Raw genomic sequence first — 24,604 nt, forward strand, 5'->3', positions numbered from 1 at the left:
ATTAGAAATCAATAACTGAAAGATTTCTGGAAAACTAATCTCAAAATATATGAAAATTAAACTTACCAGGGCCAAAGAAGAAATAACACATAAGCTTAGAATATATTTTGGATTAAATAAAAATGCAAATAAATCATATCAAATATTACGGAATATAGTTAAAGCAGTGCTTAGAAAGAAATTTATGGTTTTAAGTGCTTACAATGGAAAGAAACAGAGGTCCAAAATCAATTAACTTAGCTTACACCTTAAGAAGATAGAAAAAGAAGTACAAATTAAACACAAGCAGAAAGAAAGATTAGAGCAGAAATAGAAAGTGGACAAATGATAGGGAAATTCAACTAAGCCAAAAATATTTTTTAAATCAATGAAATCCATAAGCTTCTTTCTAAAGCAGCAGTTTCTAAACCTAATGTGCATTAGAATCACCAGGAATTCTTATTAAAATGGATTGCTGGGCTTTGACTCCAGAGTTTCTAATTCAATAGGTCTGGAGTAGGGCCCAAGAATGTTCATTTCTAATAAGTCTCCAAGTGATTCTAATGCTTCTGGGGATTACATTTTAAGAAGCAGAAAACTAGATGGGTCAAGAAAATACAAGTGGCTAATTCAGGAATAAAAAAGGGAACATTACTATAAATCTATAAATATTAAAAGGATAATAAGGGCTAGTAACAAAAATAATAATATTATGAACAAATCTATACCAGAAATTTGACAATTTAGATGACATTGTGACATGATTATGTATATAGAAAATTTGAGCAAATCTTCAAGAAAGCTCCTACAACTAATAAGCAAGTTCAGCGAAGATGCGGCATGAAAGTTTATATAAAAGTCAATTCTCTTTTTTCATAACCACAACAAATAGTTGGAAAATAGAATTCAAAACATACAGAAAGCATCAAAACATGAAATAGACAAATTTAACTAAACATATAGAAGTTCTGTAGTATGAAAACTATATAATATTGAGAGAAATTAAAGAAGACCTTTAAAAAAATAGATATATACCAAGTTCATGGATTAAGACCCATTATTGTCAAGATTCCATTTCTCCTCAAATTGAGCTATATATTTAATGCAACCTCAATCAAATCCCAAAAAGTTTTTGTTTTTAGAGATTTGTAAGTTGACTCTAAAATGTATACAAAAATAAAATGACCTAAGGACCTAGAATTGCATTCATAACATAATATTCATAACAAAATTGAAAGAAAGGGACAGAGTTATAGCCAACACTATCTGCTTTCAAAACAACATTAAACTACAGTGATAAAGACTGTGTGATATTGGGGTAAGGATGCACATATAGATCAATGGAACAGAATACAGTCCAGAAAAAAACTCACTCACATATAGTGAACAGATTTTTTTTTTTTACTGAAGTTTATAAATTAGGAAAACAATGGCATTTATAATTGTATCAAAAAGAATAAAATAGCTAAAAATAAATTTAACCAAGGAGGCAAAGACCTGTACACTGAGAAGTATAAAACATTGATGGTCAACTATTTTTGACAAAGATATCAAGGCTATAGCATTTTCTTTCCAAAAACTGGTACTGTATATCCACTAAAAAATAATAATAATTCTTGGGGTGCCCAGGTGGCTCAGTCATTAAGCATCTGCCTTCAGCTCAGCTCATGATCCCAGGGTCCTGGGATCAAGCCCCGCATCAGGCTCCCTGCTCAGCCAGGAGGCTGCTTCTCCGTCTCCTGCTCCCCCTGCTTGTGTTCCTTCTCTAGCTGTCTCTCTCTCTGTGTCAAATAAATAAATAAGATCTTAAAAAATAATAATAGTAATAATTCTTGGCTCTTACTCCATACTATTTGCAAAAGTTAAACCAATCATGAACACGTAAAGGTTCATCTATAAACATATAGAAAGAAACACAGGAGAAAATCTTCATGATTTGGGGGTAGTCAGTCATTTCTTACACAGAACACACAGAACATAAAAATCATAAAAGAAAAAACTTATAATTGAGCTACATCAAAAATAAAAATTTATTCTCTTCAAGATAGCACAAGATAGCATAAAGAAAATGGAAAGGTGGGCCATAGACTGGAAAAAAAATATCTGCAAAACAGGTAAAAGGTAAAGGACTTGTGCCCAGAATATATAAATTCTACACATACTAATAAAAAGATAAGCAACCCAATTTTAAAAATGGGCAGAAGAGTCAATCAGATATTTCACAAAACAGTATATACAAATGACCAAGAAACAGGAAAAGACAGTTAATATCATTAGCTAAATTAAAATAATAATAAGATACCACAGGTGCATACCCAATAGAATGGCTACAATGAGGACTGGCAATATCAAATTTTGGTGAGGTTCTTGAGCAACTGGAATTTCTGTGTGTCTTTTGTGGGAATGTAAAATTGTGCAATCTTTTTGGAAAACAGTTTGGCAGTTTCTCATGAAGATAAATACACACTTACCATATAACTCAGCAATCCTACTTCTAGGTATTTACTCAAGAGAAATAAAAACATATTTCTACACAAAGTCTTATACACATATGTTCATAGTATCTTTTGTAATAGTCAAAAAAGAGAAACTCAAATGTCCATTTGCAGCTGAATGTTATATGTAAACTGAAGTATTTTCTTTTCAGTGAAATTAAATTAAATCTCGTGAATAGATTATAGACATAAAAGAACACATCTGAATGATCCCATTTGTACAGTATAGAAAAGGTAAATCCAAACTAGAATGGCCTAGAGCAGATCAGTAATTGCCTGGAGACAGAGGTAGGGATGATACCTACTGCAAAAGGGCATGAGGGAACTTTTTGGGTGATTCTATATCTTGATGGTGTTGGTTAATTGGGTTCACACTTCTGTTAAAACTCACTAAATTGTATTCTTAAAATGAACACATCTTATTGTACTGTATGTACATTGTACCTCATAAAAATTGACGAAAAAGATGGGCATGAATTGGCAAAGAGGGTCCTAAGATGATCAAGCAACATGGAGGAGCATCGGAACTTCTGAGAAAGCCAACCAATGAGGAATTCCCATGACATGACAGAAAGCCCTTTAAAGATAGGACCATATAATATTACATTATGCATCCTTTAAGTGTAAAACCCAAGTCCACATACTTTCATTAAAATCAGTTGTCCCTACATTTGCTTAATATGGATAGCTGATTATCAGCTTGTATGTATCAGTGGCCACGTGAGTTTTTTACAGCCAATGTCTATTCTGACTGGTGATAATTTGTTCCTGGTCTTCATACCATTGTTCTTTAATATGACCCCAACTGGTGTGAAATATTTTGTAGAAAAAGGATGAGTTCCATATCTGGCAGAGTAAGGCAGAGGAAGGAAAAGCTGTAGAAAGTGAGACATTTGTTTTCTTGTGAGTTTCACATCTGTCAGATTCTCAGAGTCAGAAAGAACCATGAATCCATGAGACCCTGAAAATTGACAGGAAATTTAGAGAAGGCACCGGCTGTCCCTTATTCATGAGCTTGGGGACTGGCATCCATTTTATTTAAATTCCCAGGACCACTGATATGTGAGCAACACCTTCACTGATCCCATGAGCTTTGAAGTCACACTTTGTTTCTAGAGCTTCTGTACCTGGTAACAGACACCTGGGGTTAAATCTATTGCACTGAATGAACTGCACATGTCAGAGACAGGCCCTAGACTAGGCGGTGAACTTGAGGTCTAATTAATCTTTATATCTCCAGGACCTTGCTGAGGACTTGGCCTGGAGAAGTCAAATAAAGTTGCTGTAAGGATCCTGCTCGGTAAGTAATCATCTTGATGTCTGACAATGCGCTTTTAGAGAAGAGACTTAAGAGTTTTTAGACTGAAACGTTTTCTCTATTAAGTGAGCCCAGAGTCTTCTCCCAGCTCTCATTTTTGCTATTTCCATAAAGAAGTTCATCCCAATTCCCCAGAAGAAAGATAACCTCGGTGCAAACTGAACAAACATCAGGCCAGCTTGGAGTCCAGTTCCATAGTACTCTAACCCACCTGCTATAGTATTGGCCAGTTCCAGAATGGCATCAGCACCTGCTTCCTACGTATGGTATCCACTAACTGAAATGGAATCAATTCTTGGCATGTGCTTTGCTATATATTGGAAGATGACAGCTATAATTTTCATGGATGGTTCTGGAGGGAAAATATAAGTATTTCTTTTTTTTTTTTTTTAAGATTTTATTTATTTATTTGACAGAGAGAGACACAGCAAGAGAGGGAACACAAGCAAAGGTAGTGGGAGAGGGAGAAGCAGGCTTCCCACTGAGCAGGGAGCCTGATGTGGGGCTCGATCCCGGGACCTTGGGATCATGACCTGAGCTGAAGGCAGACGCTTAAAGACTGAGCCACCCAGGCGCCCCTAAGTATTTCTGGCCATCAGCTCCTTTAGTATCTCCTTTTGGGTTGTCCAGGAAGTTTCTTTTTAGGTACACCTTGCTCTTCTCCAGTTGCTATAAAAGTTGCAAGAACTGCAGTCATCTTTTGGTTCTTAATAAAACGAAGACTCCCATCATTGATCATGTCATGGACCCTCTTCAACCATCATCGGCACCAAATCAGGGTTCATTTCAATGCTTCCTCCTCCTGGCTTCCTCATTTCTTTATTTTTTCACTTACAGATGGTTCTGTGGTTTCACTTCCTATTTGGTTTCTGAACTCTAGGCACGAGACTTGGACACAGGGAGCCCTCTCACTCAGCTTTCGTAACCCTCCCTCGGGCTGGTGAGAACAATGCTGGCCCTGCAGAATCGTTGTGTGGGCACATGGCGGCTCCTCCACGGCAGCCCTGCTGAGAGCTGCTATCCTATGGAATATTCTGGCCAGTGGAGGAGACAAGGCAAGTCAAATGACTTGGGTTGGAAGTGCCGTGTGCAAACCATGGCCGTGTCTCTTAGCTGTTGTGAGAACTTAGGCAAATCATCTGGTCTCCCCCATCCCGCATCATCTTCTTCATCTTCTCTTTTTTTTTTAGGGAGAGAGAGAGTGTGTGTGTAGGTGTGAGTGCGGGTCGGGGAGAGGCTGAGGCAGAGGGAAGGAAAGAATCTCAAGCAGGCTTCATGCCCAGTGCGGAGCCCGACACGGGGCTTGATCCCACGACCCTGAGATGATGACCTGAGCCGATATCAAGAGTTGGGGGCTTAACTGACTGAGCCACCCAGGTGCCCCATCCTGCATCTTCTGAAGGACTCCTGCCCTGTCTCCTCAATAGCTCAGAGGCCACCAGTGACCCCAGGCTCTTTCTCAGCCTCTCCGGATTGTGTAAATCCCAGCTTTTTGTACCTTATCTCAGAAGAAGGCTGGAATCCAAGCCAGGCTGAACATGATTCAGAAAAACAAACATGGTGTTTTTGTACCTGAGTATGGAGGATACGGTCATACTTTTCACATTGAAGTGCATGAGAACTGTGGCCTCACCCTCCTCTAGAGAGCTTGCTTTTCTCTCTTTCCACAAAACTCCACAACCACATGGTCCCTCTGTAGGTGACCCCCCCCAACGCCCTCCCTGTGGGCCTGATCATGGTCTACCTTAGCGAGAGTCCCATCCCAGCACCTGAAGCACTTCCCAGCACCAGCAGTCATCCTGGACCTTGACACACAAAGACCAGGCAATGCTCACCGGTCATCACCACCTTCTCTTCAGCACCACCAGTGTGCCTGCCCCCAAGGTATTGCCTTCTCCCAACACAAAGTGGGTAGGGGAGCGTGGCAGGATTCAGGTGTCCCCACTGTAGCTTCCATGCTGGGTTGTCCAGTCTAATTTTAATTAGAAGCTTTGCTTTCTAACACCTGAGCCTCCAAAGAGGCCTCGTTTTCACTCTTCCTCAAGCTCTAGTCTTCTTAAAAGGCAAATTCCGTCAGAGAGGAAAGTGTTTGCCTATGTACAGGATGGAAAAGCTCCATACCCGTACTCTCAGAGGGGCAGCAGAGGACACCAAATGCTTATCCAACTTACGGGTTTTTTGTTGGTGCTGATTGGTTTGTGATTATTTTTAAATGAGTCAGATTCATTTCAAGAAATAAATGGAAAGTGGCTCCCATGTTGTCATAGGCACTGTGCCAAGTATCTCAGACACTTACGAATGTCATTAGATAATTATCATATTTACTGTCAATAGCACTCAGTAATCTCGTGTGCAGGGAGAGGAGTCCTTCCGAGCATAATTGTTGCAAGCTGGAGCGCGTCTTCCCCAGCGCGAAGCAGTTTTCTGTACTCCGCACCTCTGGAGTGGTGGCAAGACAACCCCGCAGCCTTCTTGGACACCAGCCTCTGTAGCCCCCCAACCCCAGGCCGGCAACACCACTGCCTTCCCCACAAGCAATGGAAGGTCTCATTTCATTGTGTTTAACCAACTTGATTGAGCTCCTTCTGTGTTCCAAACACTGTGGTTGTGATAGAGAGATAAGACATGTGCTCTCCCCTCCAAGGAGTTCACTGTTAACGGTGCCGTTAGAAAGACAAGCAGGTACAGTTGACTTGGGTGGTGTGCACAACGGTCGAAAGATGTACAGATGTGGTTCAGGAAAGGGAAGGAAGAGCTCCCTCTGGAGAATTAAAAGAGGTCACAGAGACAGCATTGCCTGGGTTTTAAAGGATAATTAGAAGTTTAGCACGCTGACGTATTGGAGAAAAAGCATTGCTACAAGATGATCCGTTGCCTCTTTTCTTCCTCATTCCCCGCCCCTGCTTTGGTAGGGAGACCTGGGGTATTGGACGGGCGGAAAAGAGCAAAAGGGAGTGGCTGACGGATTGTGTTTTAGAAAGAGAGGGTCCTACTGGCTGTTGGAAAGAGTAGACTGGACAGAGGCGAAATGGATGATGATAGCAGTAAACACACAGCTAGCCCCCACTAGGTACCAGGCATGATTCTGAGTACTTTACATGTATTAACTCACATGAACTTTGTCCCTGTTTTACAGCTGTGGGAAAGGACTAAGTAACTTACCAGGAAGACACAGCTACAAATGAGAAGACAGAGATTGGAACACAGGCGGGCTGGCTCCCCAGCCCACACACTGTAAAAACCACAGAGTAGAGGGATTATTAGGCCACATTCGGGAAATGTTTTCACTGGGAGCTGTGACTGAAAGGATAGAGATGAAATCCAAGTGAAAGATACTAAGAGCGAGGAGAGTACCGAGAAAAGATTTTAAAGAAACACGGCTATTTCTTTGTCCCCACCCCCACCCCCATCACACTCAGCTTTGGGTATTTTATGAAATACAAAGATGAAAATTGCCTCTCATGATTTTATTGCCTGCTAGGCTACTTTTTCTTTAAATGTGACATTACTTGCTGGGGGGCCCAAGTCTTACGAGGATAACAGAAACCTTTTGGACAGAGGTGGCCAGATTGGGAGGAACCTGACAAAGAGGAAGGAGCAGGGTACTCCAGGGATGGGGGACATCTTGGGCAGGGACATGGGAACAGCCTGGTGTCTAGGGAACTCACCTGTAAGAGATGAGGACTGAATTGATTTCATTTTTCAGTCCCTCCCAGATTCAGGTCAGCAACTCTACATCCCAATGAAACCCTACCAGATACTCTCACGAGGCGAGAGCCAGCAGATGTCCCCAGTGATACTTTCTCCATTTGGTGCCTCTTTTCTCTGCAAAAACACTTGACTCACACAATGGCAAGATGATGCCCGCTAGTTTTCACGCTTTAGAAAGCATGGCTCATTCCCAGGCAATTAACCAGAAGACAACAGAGGAAATACAACTCTTTGATACTAAAAGCGCCTTTGGGTTTAAACAAAGAACGTTCAGATCATAAACCATGGGGTAAAAATAAATGCTGCAGAATCAGAGAGAACAGTGGCTCTCTGGGGGGGGGGGGGGGGTCCATGTGGTTTTTCCAAGTGTCAACAGACTGGTCATTCCAAGGATCTGTGTTTCTTCTGCGGTTGTGTTTACACATTGGTTTCTGGCAAGGGTGAAGTGTTTGCATATGACCTTAGTAAAATGCAGACATCACTTCATTGGGTCTCATCAAAAGCAGAACTTGTCCTCCCATTCATCTTTGTCAGACCAGCAGGAGCAGCAAGACTAGGTCATCCAGGGCCACCATTTTTCTCCCAATGGAGGCGAAGCTTCCATCCTTCATTTTGTTAATTACACCCAGGCACACTTAACTCTGTGAGCTGGTAACACTCCATTAATCCCCAATGATCCCTTTGGATGGTTTCTCACTGGGCTCAGGGAATCCTATGGGCCATTGGGGTAAGTCTAGAGTTGGCTTTCAGGGGGCTCAAAAGAGACAGCCCCGAGGTCCTTTTGTAATAGTTCATTATTCTGTTCAGATACCCCTCTTCTCCTTTAAAAGTGAAGTTCCTGCCAGGGACTCGGGTTCACAGATTTTTCTGATCCCACATTGTGGCCCTATCTCCAGCATGCGCAGCCTTCCCATAGGATGGTTTATAGGACAGTGAAATGTGCCGTGAGGGCGTCCAGTGGGGCTGTTGCCAGTCTGCAAGTCAGAGGAGAACTGTTTATCCTGTTAGCAAAACCAACAGAGCCTTACTTCGTTCTCCACTGAAAATTCCTCCCAAGGCACTGAGGAGGCTATGACAGACTGCTTTGGAAACTGCTAGAAGAAGGGATCTGTTCAACGTTATTTACAATTCCTGAAACCATAGCATTTCCCCGGTCTAGCCAGTTTCCTAACTGACCAGACCAAACTCTGCAAAGCTTCTCCACCACTCAGCAAACATGGTCAGCTCACGGAAGGGCTGACTGTTCTCCATGCCAGGCTCTGTGCCCTGGTACGCAGCCACCGCGGCCCTGAGTGACACGCAGACACATGCAGTCGCACTCAGGCCTGGTCCTATGGGGACGTGCAGACACAGGATGGTGTTCCAGAACATGAACCAATTTAAGTCAGAGAAACCGCCGGACACTGGGTGTGTGTGGCAGACTCAGGTCCATCCTGCTTTCGTCCTTTGCCGAGAAATAGCACAAGTGGTAGAAACTTGCTTGGATTAAAATAACAAGTTACCATAAACACTATATACTGAACCTACAAACATATTTTCAAAAAAAATTTTAATTTCGCTCATGTGCTGCAAAAGTAATACATAGCAGTTGTGACACTTTTCTCAACCCAGACTTGTCTAAAGAAGTGCTTCACAAAATTGCATGTGTATTCTAAACACCTAAGAGGCTTGTTAAACAACAGATTTCAACTGGGAGTCCTGGGGTAAGGCCTGAGTTTCTGCATTTCAACCAACTCCCCAGTGATGCGCTATAATGAGTCTAGCAAATGGAATAGTCTCCCTTTATCCCCAACCCACCCAACCTATCTCTCTACTGTCCAGGCTAGATTATCCTATAATCTGCTTTCTTCACCAACTCTAAGGAATGAGCATCCTTCCAGGTCAACACCAAAAAAATAAAAATAAAAAAATGTAACTCATTCTTTTTACTACTTACACAGAATTCCACACGTGAAATGCCATGATTTACTTACCTTGCCTTGCATCCATGAAGTCTCAGGATGTGTCTAAGTTTGGGGCCATTTGTAAAGCCTGTTTCTGTTCACCCTCTCTGTTACTGAGCCAGAAGGAGACCCGAGTCAGTAGCAAGTTCAACGGTGCCTAACACCGAGTTCTGTATTTGTCCAAGTGCAGAAAGGTAGTAACTGTGTCTCAATGAAATCAGTGAACCAACTCCATAGCACACAGGAGCATGACCTCAGGGTGTGCTCCCTCTGGGAGATCTTGCTGGTGAGCCAGGAGGCCCACGACATTGTGGGATAAATAGAATCCGCCTTCCTTTGCTGCCGATCTTACGTGAATGTTGTAAAGGAAAAACATTTCGTTATTTTTATATTAAGACTCACAAATGTCTACCAAAGAAGAAAACACAAAATTCACAGGGATTTTGAAGATTAAATCATGCGAGCTCAAAAATGTTTTCTTGCTTGTGGCCAGCGGCTTTAGGCCTTTTGGGATACATACGGGTCTTTCTTCTCTGCACGGAGGAGCAATTTGATGGGTAATGTTGAGGGTCAGGGGTTAACCCGGTTCCATGCCCCTATTCACAGCTGAGCGCACTGAGGCTCAGGGTGGTTGACTAGCCAACAATATTGGATTAAGTAAAGCAGACTATTAAGGGAACCTAGAGCATTAAGATGAAAAAAATGTGTGAAGCTTTGCAAAGCTGAGACAGTTTAATTTTTTTTTAAGATTTATTTATTTATTTGAGAGAGAGAGAACATGCGAGAGGGAAAGCACGAGTGGGAGGGAGGGGCAGAGGGAGAGAAATCCTTAAACAGACTCCCTGGGGCGCCTGGGTGGCTCAGTGGGTTAAGCGTCTGCCTTTGGCTCGGGTCTGATCCTGGGGTCCTGGGATCAAATCCTGTATTGGGTTCCCTGCTCAGCGGGGAGCCTGCTTCTCCTCTCCTTCTGCCGCTCCCCCTGCTTCTGCTCTCTCTCTCTCTCTCAAATAAATAAATAGATAAATAAAATCTTAAAAAAAAAAAAAAAGGCAGACTCCCTGCTGAATACAGAGCCCCACACAAGGCTCCATCCCAGGACTCCGAGATCAGGGCCTGAGCCAAAATTAAGAGTCAGATGCTTAACCAACTGAGCCACACAGGTGTCCCTGCAAAGCTGAGAACAGTTTAGAAGCCGTGTTAACACAGTGGCAGTCAACCCTTTCTGCGTATTAAAATCAGTAGAGAAGCTGTTAAAATCTCCTATGTTCAGGTCCAATCAAAACCAACTAAATTAGAATTTTGGGGGTGAGACCCAGACATCAGTATTTTCCAAAACTTCCAGATGATTCCAGTGTTAAGCCAACAATTTCCGAGTCTAGCAAATAAAGTATACGAGGCCCAGTGAAATTTGAATATCAGAGAACACATACATTTTTTAGTAGAAGTATGTCCCAAATATTGCATAAGACATACTTCCACTAAAGAGTTATTCGCTGCTAATTTGAATTCAAATTTGACTGGGCATCCTTAATCTCATCTGTCCCCCCTAGTGCAGCCAAGTTTAGGAGCCAGGCTTAAGGGAAAATCTCTGTAGGGACTCCATTCAAGGTCAAGGTGCCAAGCTCTGTGCACGGGTTGGTAACCTTCGATCCCAAATATGCCCGGTCTCAGACAGGATTCAGGAACCAGGTAGGTGACATCTTTTGAATCATCAAGTCCTGGGGCCTGACATTTATGACTTTCGCTGTCCATTTGAAGAAAGCAACAAGATGTTATTTATTGGAAGGCAACTGAAGCAGGTGGTAGGTAGTGGTTTGTGAGGCTCTGCTTACGGTTTGCCAGAGTATCCTTTCATCTGGACCCACACACATTTACAGAGTAAAATAGGCTCCTGACCAGACCCCGACAAGAGCTTAAATGCTCCCAGTGGGAGCAAATTCCTTCCCATAAACACTGATTTCCTTCACTTGGGGCCAGGAGTAGCTAGCTGAGCATCTTCTGGAAGTGACAAGAAGGTTCTTGCCATAACCCCACTTCTTCCCACCAGTTTCTGGTCTCCCAGACCTGGTGAACAGGGAGCCGAGAAACCCTGTCTACCTCAGGGTTTAAAATGCACCCAAACCAGCAAGAAATAAGACAACCTGCGTCCTAGTCAGAGCAGCAAACACCAGTATGATGAAAAGAGAGAGGCCCGCCTGGGCGCCCAGGAGCTTTCTTCCTGGAACGGGGAGACCTGTGTGCTGGTAAAACGCTTCCAAGCAGCCATGGGAAGGTTTTGGAGCCAGTAGCCACCAGCTGGTGGCCGGAGTGGAGCTGTGGCCATGCAGAAACGGTCTAAGGAAGTCAGCCGATAGGCTTAACCTCCCAGAGCTCAAGAACTTCTAGACTCATTTGTGATTTGCAAACTATGAATTTTTTACACGGAACGATTCCTGTAAGCTGCCCTCTTTGTAAAAGTGCTAACGTCCTATAACCCAACCTCACAGTTCCACAAACAGGCCTTCCCAACACACATTTTCCTATTTTGCTACTCATGGTGATGGTAAATGGTTCCCATGGAAAATAGGGGGCTCTGCTCTGGGCGTTCAGACCCAGACCAACTCCCATTCAAACAGACCCCAAATCCAAGACAAGCAATGTGTGGGCGACGGGGAAAATAGCAATGACTGGGACTTTCGGCAGAGCACGTGGGAAGGAAGTGGGAAGGAAGGCTGGCTTTCTCCTGCTTGGCGTCCCAGGCTCCCAGCCTGGGAAGGAGCAGCTGCTTTGCCAACCCCGGGGTTTCCAGCCAGTGTTCAGAGATTTCAGCCTCCCACCAGATACACACATAACCAATTAGGCCCAGTCTTCCTCCCTCCTGGCGCTCCAGATGGCCTCTGCCAGGATGCTACTGTGGTCTTGCTCCAAACATGATCAATTACAGCCCAGAAAGCTCTTGAAGACATTTGTCGCCTCTGAGGTTAAGACTATGAAATCCCATTTCTTCACTAAGGTCCCCTCTGATCCTTGGAATCCACAAAATGCTTCCTGGGGCAAAGAGCCCATTTCATTAGGCTGCCTGAGCTCCCCGGCCGTTCTCGGTAGCCACAATGACTCATGTGGCAGCCGTCCACCCACAGGCCCCCATGGGCGAGGCCACCTGGCCACCCTGGCCCCAGTCCCTGGAGGGCTTAGGAGACAGGTGCCCAGGCCCCTGGGGCACAAAAGCCTCTCTGGCTCTGCTGACTACTTAGTTGGTTCATTCACCAAACATTTCTTGAGCTCCTGATAGATTCTGGACCCGATGCTACACAGTGGGAGCACCAAATATTCATGGAGTACCTACTCTGTGCGAGTCTGAAGTTCCAGCCCTGGAGGAGACAGGTGTGAGCAAAAGAGAGGAGCATCTTACCTTCCCACAGCTTACAGCGGAGGGTGGCCTACATGTGTGTTTGTCTATTTGGGAGCGATTAAGACTAGGAGAAAATTAAGTGGAACGGGTGTTCAGGGAGTGGCGGGGGCTTCTCTTTAACACAGGTCATGGCTGGTCTCCCTGGGAAAGAAATATTTGCACAGAGACATTAAAAACCATCCTTTGTGAGGAGCACCGGCTGTTGTATGGAAGTGCTGAATCACCATATGGTACACCTGCTGCTGATATCACACTCACTGGAATAAAATAAAAACATAAATAAAAATAGATAAATAAATAAAAACTAAAAAACAAAAAAAAACAAAAAACGACTATGCTTAAGGAAGGGAAAACGCTCCCGAAAGAATATTAAATTGAAAAAATAAGAGGTTAAAAAATAGTAATCAGTACGATTGCAGTTTTGTTTTTAAAGTTCGTATACCCTACACACACCTACGCACACCTACACAGACGTACGCAGGCGCACACACACAGCGGGCACTGAACCAAAGCCCGGGCGAGTGATGCATTACCTTCCATACACCCGCCCGTCTGGCTCCCCAGCCGCCAAAGCCATCCCTTGGTTTCCCCACACAAATCACACCCTCCTGGAGGCCTTCCCTGCTCCCCTTACACCTGGCTCTAAGTTTGGCTCTTACCCCTCGACCAGGCAGAGACCCCACCTTATGCTCTGGACGCATGACCCCACATGGTGCGACGCACGCGCCTCCTCACAGATGTGCCCTAGGATGGCTTTCTTCTTTTGGGGGGGAGGAGGGGTAACCAGTGCGTCCTCTCGTCATTGTTCTTTAAGCTGGCTGATCAATGTCTTCTGCTCAATCTTTGGACACATACCAACTCAATCTAACTTCACAGATAGTTTCCCAAAGTTCCATTCTGTCCCCCCTTCCCCCTCCATCAACCTTAGTCCTTCCTACCTGGAGATTTTAGGGCAGTTGCTGCCCCCATGCCTGGAAGAGGGTGGACTTTACAGCTCTGAGATGTCACTCCTGAGATGTCGCTAGATTCATTACTGGTGAATCCGAAATTTTTTCTCTTCTCTTCTTTGCTTTTCTTTCTTTTCTTTTCTTTTTTTTTAGCATATGTACTTCTTCTATAAATCATCTGTGTCCTTTCCTACTCTGCTGAATTTCAGGACTTTACATACTGACTTTTGTAAGCTTCGGATATAATAAGAATATTATCGGTACTCTAAGAACATTCAAGAGGACGGGCAACAGAAGGAGGCACCAAGGGAGAGAAGAATTATGTAAAACATAAAGTCTTCTGCATCTTACAGAAAAATCACCTAACAGTTAAAATGCAAATACATTTGGAAACTATATTTGTTGCAAGCAATTCTTGTAAAGTACTCGTGCATCAACCGGCAATGGCAGGAAATTTCTGGACATTTTGGACAATAAACGGAAAGCAAATCCTAGAGCTCAAGGCCCAGGAGGGCTCGAAGAGCTGCCTCCTTCTCCAGAGAAGGAGTCTGAGAATCAGGGAGACGGTGTGTCCTGTGCCCCACCACCCACCAGGGAGTGACAGTGTTGGTACGACCGACTGCGACCTCTCCCTGCTGAACAAAACGAAAAGGGAGAAGTGGCCCAATAGTAGCTTCTGCCTTCTACGTTGTCTACAAAACCTCAAAACAGGATGCTCATGAAAACACCAGACTGGCCTCCGTGGCTTCAGATGCCCATATTGTGGCCAGGGTGGAAACGCCTTGCAACCTTAGAGTAGCCAAGCAGAGTGGACCTTTACAGACCCATAGCTGGTACAGAGCACTACCGTCCAGCAGAAGGGTGTTCGGTGGAGGCTTAAGTACAGAACAGAAGCCCTAATTGAGGCCCCTCAGACAAATTTAAAGCCCTGCGCATGGTGAAGGGTACGTGTCTTGACTTTGGAGAAGGAGCCTTTTGTAAATATACTAACATGGCTGGACAATATGCACGTGAGACAGAAGGTCAGCTCCCCTAAAGAATATGGTTATTTGGACCAATTAGAGATTGCTGGCTAACAGGAGGAAAATGGCACTTTGGAAGTCACCCCTGCTTGGAGGTGTTCTCTGGGGACGCTGCTGGATGCTGGGGGGATCCACCTGAGTGCACATAGCCCGTCCATTTCTCATCGCCGTTCAGGAAGGAGGAGACCTTCTCTAAGAGCAAAGAAGATGCTTCTATCTGTGGAACAAAGGCAAGAAGGGAGAGCAATGGCCTCCAGTGCCTTTTATTTAATGAGTAGCTTAAAAACCAACTTGTTTAAAAAACAACAACAACAACAACAACAACAACAAAAAGAACTAACCCGATTCAGGTGCAAGACTCAGAGAGACCAAGCGGAGCAGAGTTCAAAGGCACATCTCATTGCCAGGACCTCTCCCCCTCTAACCTCATCTCCCTGTATAGAGCAGCCAACTACAATCACCTGATGGGCACCTCCAAAGCCTGGGAGAAGCACACCCAGCCAAGCAGCCTCGCGTCTGCCAACTTCCCCAGGCCCATTTCCTTTGCCAGAGAGGGATCTGAAATTAGTGATTTCAGTCTGACAGTGTTTTGAGCAGAAAGATCTATTTTTAATACAAATAAATTAAATGGAAAAGTTACGGATTAAAATTCTAAGGTTCTTGGAAACTGGGAGATCAGGGCTATTTTCTGTCACAACGAGAGTCAAATGCCCAACTGTGCAGAAACAATTCTCCATTTGGTTGAACCTAGTCCTTGGCATTTGCAAGTTCACTGCAAGTGGGAAAGGCCTTTACAAATGGCCCGAGGGCCCCAGCCCCTGAGGGTAAATTGCTCAGCATGAATTCTGGTGCCAGTCATTTGACAGTAGCCAAATTAATGCATAGAGTTTAAAAAGAACAGTCAGGACTGGAACAGAAATAGCCAGCAATAATTTATCACTCTCTCCTGCAAGACAGAAGCCTCTCTACTCTGAACTGACCGACAGGCACTGCCCATGCCGCGGGCCCAGACTTGAGCACACGGAGAGCCAGGTCGGCTCTTCAACATTCTGTACCCTCTGCCCACCTCCTCTCCAAAGCTTTCAACATGCCCTCCTCCCCAACTGCTGTTCTTTGAGGACCATCAACCTGAGTCCCTATTGTTCACCCTAAGTTGTTAGAACTTGGCCCCAAGCAGGCCCAGGACAGATGTTTGTTGAATCACTCTACTGAAGAAGGTCATGGAGTCCATTATTCTCATACGCATGCCACTAATTCCCATCATTGGGCAAGTTCAGGAAGCTCTGATTTGATACAAACACCTTCATTTGGAATAATGGAAATAAAGGAATCAGGTAAAGGAGCATTAGGGTTCACTGGTGTTCCTCGACCACCCCAGATAAGATGGGGTGGGAAAGGCACAGGAGGGGTATGCAAGGATACCCACTCTACAAATAGTGGTTACCTTTGATGAGTGGGACAAGGAGAAAAGATGGAGTTCCACCCAGAAGGATCATACAATCTAGTTGAGTAAATGCCTAAATAAAACAGAAGAGGCTGAAGGAAAAGCTGTTTGGTGCCTTGGAAGCAATGAATCTGGGAATGAGTCTTCTTGGGAAGAAAGTAGCCAGAAATTGATCCTGTCCATGTGAAGCGGTGACTGCCTTCAGAAGTACCATGAGGAACGGCATGGAGATCACCCACCCCTTATGGAGAGAACCTGAGTGGTAGTAGCCTTTCGAGAGGTCGAGTCTGCTGAACCCTGAAAATCAGAACTCAAAAAGCAGCTGGCCCTATTGTTCAGAAACCATCAGCCATAGGCCTCAGGCTTACCCACTGCCTCCAAACTAGACAGTTCCACATTTAAAACTGAATTACAGTTCTTATTCAGTTTCACAAATAGTTCTCATCACTAGCATGTGAGACGATTTGAGAATTAAGGGTAGTCTACTTGTAATACACCTTAAAACTCATATAAAGAACAAAGCACATGAGTCATGTCCCTAGCTGCCTGGTTTGAGGGAAGGAAGCCTCACCACATGAATATTATCTGTCCTGAAAGCTTTCTACACTTCATCCCCTGAGTTCACAGCTGAAGCACTCATGAGTCTTCTGGAAATTGAGTTGTATTAAAGTGTTCATGTGGCCAATAAGCAAAGTTACATGAAGTAATTTCCCCTGAAGTCAGTTCCTGATTTCTCTACATCCTACTCCCCAGTCTTCTGTGCACACAATGGACCTCGGGATGGCCAATGCAGACAAGAGCCCATTAGGAAGAATAATGAGTTACTATTTATTGTGTGCAATGTGCTGGGAACTGTGCTGCTCATCCTTCTAGCTCCATGAACCCATCTTCTGTTTCTTAATAGCATTGGTGTCCCACTGACCTTGGGAAAGTCATCTACCACTCCTCCTGGGCCTCCATCAGCTCCCCTGTAGAGTGAGGTTTGAACAGAATAATTTCCTCCATAGAATGTCTGTGTGTGTGTGTGTGTGTGTGTGTGTGTGTGTGTGTGTGTCTGTTGGAGTAGATCTGCCTAAAACTCAGCTTGATCCAAGGACCACTTTGTATGTTTATTACACCCGTATGTCCCTAAGGGAGTTACGTGCATCTCACTGCAATTTGCATGCATCTCCATGGAAGTCACATTTCTGAAAGGCTGTGAGAGTTGCTTGACTCAAGTATAAGGAAACCACATTATAAGAATTTTAAATTGTTAAGGGGTATTTTGACTTGGGAAAATAGGAAATTGCCTTATTAAAAAATAATTTATCCATGGAACATTTTCCACATGGACTAGTCTAATAATAAGAGGATTTCAATTTTGTGAACATCCTCTTGAACAATTTGGAAATTTTCTAATAAGCCACCAGAAAGATGACAATCGGGTGTTTGTCCTTTTCTACTGCCAAACAGCAGACTGGGAATGTGTTTGTGGGTTAAATTTTAATCTGTGGATTAGAAAATTTTAATAACTAGCATAAAAATTCATCCTAGCAAAACCTATGTTACAAACTCATGGAGCCGCTGATTCAATCCAGAAGCTGAGGTTTCTAATGCACTAACTGAATTTCCTATCTTCTTGCACCCCTGCAGCATGGCCATCCTCCACCACCAACACATGACCTCCACATCCTCCCTATCCTAGCACGACGGAAGTCTGCCCCGACCCCAGAAGTCTTCTGATCCTTACCCACCTCTCCATCTTCAATCTACCCACTCTCCCTCTTGCACGTTTTTTTTAATCTTAATTTTTAAAACTTCATTGATTTTTAAAAATTTATATACCATAAAACGCACAGATCTTCAGTGTATAGTCTGATGACTTTTGACAAAAGTAGACTCTCTTGTTACTATCATTCAAATCAAGGTACAGACTATTTCCATATCCCAGGAAAGTCCTTCTGGGCCCTTTCCAGTCATTCCACTGCTCTCTGCACCCACAGGCAACAAATGTTTGGATTTCTAGCACCGTGAATTGGTTGTGCCCAATCTGGAACCTCACATAAATGGAATCATGCATTTTGTCCTCTGCTGTGTCTGACTTCTTTTGGCTCAACACCTACGCCTGCAAGATTCAGACGTGTTGCTGTGTATTTCAGTACCTCTTTTTGTTTTATTTTTTTAATGGTTTTCTAGTATATTGGAGACTATCATGGAAAAGTTGCTATAAACATTCTTGTAGAAGACTTTTTTAACCCATGTTTTGGTTGCTCTTGGATATTTACCCTGGAGAGAACTTGCTGGGTCATAGAGTGGGCCATGCTAATCTTGACCTTGCATGTGATGCTCCAGCCTGACTCATTTTTTTTGAGTTCCTCAGTAGTGCCTACTCTCACCCTTTAAGGCTCCACATTACCTTGCTTTCCCTTCACCTGGGTAATTCCTACCCATCCTTCAAGTCCTAACTCAGATGTTACACGTCAAAGAGACTTCCCAGCAAAGGCCTCATCCATACTAAGTGCCCCATTAACACCTGTTGGACAGACGGGTGGATTGGTAGGGGAATGAAGAGTCTTAGGGATGGATTAGCCGGTCCGGTGTTTTTCAGATTGTCCTCTGTGGAACTCTTATCTTTCCTCCATCCCGGCAGAGACCACTGGAGGGGGGCGGGTGGGGCAAAATGGGCTGGCACCAGGTTGAATCAGATCATCTTAGCACATTCCCACTGGTGCCACTATGGAAAACAGTATGGAGTTTCCTCAAGGGATTAAAAGTAGGTCCCTGTTCTAATGAGTAGGGTCAGAATTGGGCCAGCAGGTGCCAACATGTGTTGAGCAGAGATGGACTGTGTTTGGTACACACGTCCATGAAACCAGCTCTCAACTGTTACAATCACTTGGAAATAATTTCTCTGTGCGTGCCATTTCCTTGCAAGAATTAAGAACTGTGTAAAAACTACGGAACGAGCTGGAACACTTCTGATGGCGGGGTCCCTGTTGTGACGTATAGTTGTCTCGTCTTGTGAAAACCCATGTTAGAAAAGGGCTAAATCCAACTCCACTGTGGTATGAGACTATCACCAGTTCAATAAGTGAAGTACTCTGGCTCATCAAATGCTGTTTTCACAAATTGTGCCAAGCAACAACTTAAAACGGGAGAGTGTGGTGCACACTCAGAGAAAGGGCGCCATGCTTTCGGAGGACTCCACCACCCACGATGCACTGACTACAGATCACAGCCATCAGAGCGAACCGACTGACGACTTTGGACATGGTCTCTAGCTAATGTAAGCACGGCAGCAAAAGCAAGAGCTACCTTGCGGAATGATTAACATGTGCTGGAGGTGAGCTGAGTGATTTACACACATTCTGGAACGTAATGCTCCCGATGATCCTGCAAGGGGCACTATCCTTGTCCCCATTTTCCAAATGACGAAGCCCAGAGTTTACCTTTCCTTCACCTTCACCAGGCTCTCAGAAGTAGGGGGGTGGTCTACCATTATTTGGTGATTAGATGAGGTGCTGGTTGCCAAGAAGCTGTGACCTTGCGAGCCGGGGTCCCTTTCCTGCGGTTCCTTTCGTCACCAGCTGCCTGATGCAGAACGAATGCTCAGTGGGATGTCTTAGACAAATTACAATCGAGACTGACACAAGATTTCCAAGCAAGTCCTTCAAGGGGCATCACAATGCATTTAAGAATTTGGAGGGTTGAGAGGATGGGATGGAGCAGCTTCTAGAGGAAGAGAGAGCAGCACGGACATTGCCCTCGGGCGTGGAGGAGGGGAGTCAAGGGGAAAATGAATTGAACTCCCACCTAGGTTCCTAGGCCCCTCTTCTGTGGATGGAGGGGTCCGTGTGCCATGCCACCGACCGTCTCCCACGAGGAGATGGAAATAAGCAAGGTCTGTGATGTTCCCACGGATGTTCAACCGACCGTGTTCATATTTTGTTCTAAATTCATGTCCAGGCGCTTATACAAACTAAAAATATTAACATATCATTTAATAATCAACAGTGTGGGTGTGCTGCTATGTCGTTTGTAGGGTTGGGGACAGATGTTTGAGGGAAGAGAGGGAAAGGAACCCATCTTAAATCCTTCTTTTTGCCTGAAACCCTCCCTGGCACCTGGTTTCAGGGCCTTTTCCCTGGCCTTACCAAATGTTCCCGTGTGTAAATAAAATGAATTAAAAAAAAAAAAAAGACTGGGACTTTGGTGCAGCATTTGGATGCAAAATAGAATTGAATATAGGGTGCTGACTGCAAGCTGCTTTCAAGTTCCTAAGGACCAAATTGCTGTTTGCTAAGGCAATTTCATTTGACCTCCCCTGGACAGCAGCATATAGGAGACATTTCCTGAGGCCGCAGGTGTCCTGCACGTCGCTGGCTGGCTCTGATGTAAATGCTAAAAGGAGAATTCTTAGGGGCACCTGGGTGGCCTTCAGCTCAAGTCATGATCCCGGGATCCTGGGATGGAGCCCCGCATCAGGCTCCCTGCTCAGTGGGGAGGCTGCTTCTCCCTCTCCCTCTGCCCCTTCCCCCGCTCATGTGCGCATGCATGCTCTCTCTCTCAAAATAAATAAATAAAATCTTTAAAAAAATAAAAGGAGAATTCTTGTTATTTTTCTTCCCCATCTTTCATGTTTAAAGGAAGGTAGGAATGGTTCCCTGGCAGTTAGGAAATCAGGAGGGCAAAAGGAATGGCTCCTTGGCAGCGTTAAGATGTGAAAAACAGGGAGACTGACAAGCAATATCAAACCCAAAACGTTTTCCATAATTTTAAAAGAACGAGAGACAAGCGCATCCTGGACTTGGTAACATTTATTCAATATTCTGTGAAATTAGCAAGAATCAGAAGAAGCACATATCAATCCAATACAGCCACAAACATGTCCTGGATATAAATAAAGATGCACTATGAGAAATACTCACTACGGAAGGAACTAGTACTCTCTTATACTGACTACCTCTTAGCAACAAACAACTCCAACGTAAATTTAATTTACTCACAGTATAAAACCCTTGACTTTTAAAAGGAAATATAGATTCAATGTGATCATAATTTGCCTCACGAGGCCCTTTTGCTGCATGATTTCAAGGCCTGGCTTGACGACTGTTATGGAAATGACAAAAACGAACTCAAAAGAACATTTCTGCAAAGTTCAATGAAACAGTGCAGAAATAAGTTACTTACCCATGCACAGAATAAGGCAAAGGCTAATTTCATTCGGGTTAGGAATAATAAATGCAACTAGTTTCTTATTCACGAAATAAACATCTCAGACTTCGTTTTAGGTTAACGGGTATACTGTTATATGGGTCATACTCTACATATGTTTTCTAACTACTCAGAAAGCCGGCACTCACACATCACATAGAAACTTCTCCTCGATTAGACTTAGTCTCTGTAACAGCCACAGAAAGTCAACTGCGTCTCATGACGGTATCTACCATGGGAAGAGCACACACTAGTCGAAGCATACAGTTTAAAGAGCTGAAAGTACATTAAAACGTAGTCTATGGATTTCACAAATTTTGTTTTTTTTAAAATATTTTTTCCAAACTAAAAGCTGCAGAAAATTAGTTCTTCGATATTCTACCGAAAACTCTTGAGCAGCTACCATTTCAAATTTCTTAAGCTTTTTATTTTCTTAAAAATATTTAAATGAGGGTAGTATCCCATCTTTTTGAAAAATAATCCCCCCAAAAAGATTACAAATCTTTTGTTTTAATCAGCGTGACCAGGGGTTTGTCATCGGGGCTGTAGTCCTCATAGGCAATGGGGGTCACGTCGTACATCGCAGGCCGGGATTTCTTTCCAAACCTGAAACCACAGGGGAGAGAGGACCCCGGTTAGATGAACAGTGGATCTCAAGTCCTATGAAAGGCAAGTGGTGAGAATTAACTTAAATTCAAGAATCAGATGGAACAATAAAAATACCCTAAGAAAGATATTCTCTAGCAAGCGCAGAAATTTAAGAGATCCGGATATCAGCGCTGAATGAGTATGCGTGCTAGTCTCCAGTGCCGGAGGTAAAAAAAGGATTTCATGAAACATGGTGTCCAAATGAATGTTGAAGCTTCTGGGTTAAATCCTGGCAAAGCAGTCGGCCCAACAGCCCTAGAATAGGTTTTAAGACAACATGTATCTATTTGGCTTTTTCTTCTGAGACCCATTAACCATCTGGAGAGGCAAGTTTATTTTACATCCATTTTAGTGCCTGGAACATACTAGTCTTCCTGGGGACTTACAGGAAGGTTAGGAAGGCTCAGAGGTCATCTGAGGTCCCAACATGAGGAGAAGGGCAGAGAGAGGAAAGGACTTCAGATAAGGAGATGTTTGTCCATAATACTTGGCACCCATCATCCAACCCCATCTACCCGTTCCTCCGCACACCCCACGTACACACAAGCCATTGTTTGTTTGTTTGTTTTTCTCTGAGCACAAGCCATTGTCCCAAAAGATCTGTGTATACAAGAACCCCCTCAGCAGCAGGACTGACGCCCAGAAGCCAGGGGATGTCAAAATCCAATTTCAGGACTTCCTGCCAAACCAGTCTTAAGATGGAAGAGTACTAAAATAAAGCCAATTCAACTTCTGGGTGGTCTCTTCCCATTGAAGGCCTCACCTTCCCTAAAGTCCCTGGAGTACCATATATGATTTAAACAATCTTCCACATTTACCCACCACACCTCCTCCCTCAAAAGAGACCACATTTTTTAACCATTTCAAGTCCAATAAGGTTCAAAAAAAGAAACATGTAAAGAACCTTACATTTTAAAAAGGCTGGTGGGATGGGCCCTGAAGACTTCAAGGGGCTTATTTACCATGGCTTTCAGCCTACCTCCCCGGCCCCCATTCCTCCTTTTCCCTTTGCTATCTTGGAAAGCCGGTCTTCTTACATTCAGCAAGGAGAAGTAGAACGGAGTGGGAAAGGAGAAAATGATGCATTCTTCATCGGATCTTTTGTGTTTAAACAGTCATCAATCTTTTGTTCTGATTCACTGAAGATTTACTGGTCTCCAGGGGCACCAAGGCACAAACCATGCCAGATGGGTACCAGGCAAAATGCAGACTTGAAGAGTTAATGCATTCTGCCACCAAGAAATCCAAGGATAGTACCAAAAGATGAAAAAGCTTTCGATAAAATCATGTCTAAAATGTGAAGCCGCACTGGTGCTTGCCTACACGCGGGCTGGATTCCAGCCTGTGGTCTGTTTATCTAAACTGAGCAAGGCCTGCATCATCTGAGACTAGGGAAAGGGCAACAATGTAAAAGCCAACTGGATCGGAACACTTTCTCCCAAGGCTGAAACTTTTAGAAGCTACTTTAAGGCACAAATATTTTGACAATCTATTTCTCATAAAACAGCTAGATTCATTGGTAACAATACACCACTAATAATATTGATTCATTTCAAAAGTCAAGCGATCCCAGGGAAAAGCCCTCCAGGTCCTCACATAGGTGCTGTGGGACAGTTTCCTGGGGGAACTTTGATGGGAGGGTCAGCAAATCACAAATTGCCTACTAATCAGTTGGCTGGCCAAGAGGAAAAATTTAAGCAACTTAATAGGTTGAATATGTGTTTAAAATATCCATTTTATTTTTATATGACTTCATAGTTTGAAGAAGAATCTGTGTCTCCAAAATCTAGGAAGTTAAATGCCTCCACGTTATGCAATCTGCCAACAAGCTAACATTCAAAAGGCTGTCATCTTAAATTGTCATCATGGGGCTGAATATCAACAAGGCAGGTTTGAGGATGGGTGTTTCGGATCCACTGAGCATAACGAGGCAAGGGCTGAAACCAGTCAGAAGCAGCCACGCGGCCGCTGTACTTACACGGAATCAACTGAAGAACGAGAACCTTGCTTCGTATCTAGACAAGTCACTGGCTGTGTGCACAGTGCTAATGAGATAACTCCAAACCAGAATGGGTCAGAAAGCATAAAGCTGGTGGAGCACCTGAGTGGCTCAGTCGGTTAAGCGTCTGCCTTCAGCTCAGGTCATGATCCCAGGGTCCTGGGATCGAGCCCCATATCGGGCTTTCTGCTCAGCACAGAGCCTGCTTCTCCCTCTGCCTGCCACTCTGCCTATCTGTGCTCTCTCTCTATGTCTCTGTCAAATAAATAAATGAAATCTTTAAAAAAAAAAAAAAAAGCATAATGCTGGTTACAAAGGTAATCTGGTTTTGTTTTATTTTATTTTTTTATTTATTTTTTAAGGTAACCTGGTTTTAAAAGGGCTTAACTGCCTCAGCTGGAATCCCTGTCCTATGACTCAACTAGCTCCTGAGAAGCCTATCCAGCCAGATTCCTCAGGTGAGATACAGAGGTCTCCAGCCAAAGTGCAGTATCCACCACATAGAAGTAAAATG

At 43.9% G+C, this 24,604-nt stretch overlaps 1 protein-coding gene across 1 annotated transcript in view; it reads right to left on the minus strand.

Moving 5' to 3' along the window:
- Positions 1-21,028: 21,028 nt before the first annotated feature.
- Positions 21,029-24,604, minus strand: part of DNER (delta/notch like EGF repeat containing) — a 299,112-nt gene continuing 295,536 nt past the window's right edge. The window contains exon 13 of the mRNA XM_036071529.2: positions 21,029-22,049. Coding sequence (XP_035927422.1) covers positions 21,938-22,049 — 112 coding nt within the window. The 3' untranslated portion in view covers positions 21,029-21,937. The remainder of the gene's footprint in view (positions 22,050-24,604) is intronic.

This window comes from Halichoerus grypus, chromosome 4 (genome assembly GCF_964656455.1).
Source record: "Halichoerus grypus chromosome 4, mHalGry1.hap1.1, whole genome shotgun sequence".
In the NCBI taxonomy this organism is placed as follows: Eukaryota; Metazoa; Chordata; class Mammalia; order Carnivora; family Phocidae; genus Halichoerus; species Halichoerus grypus.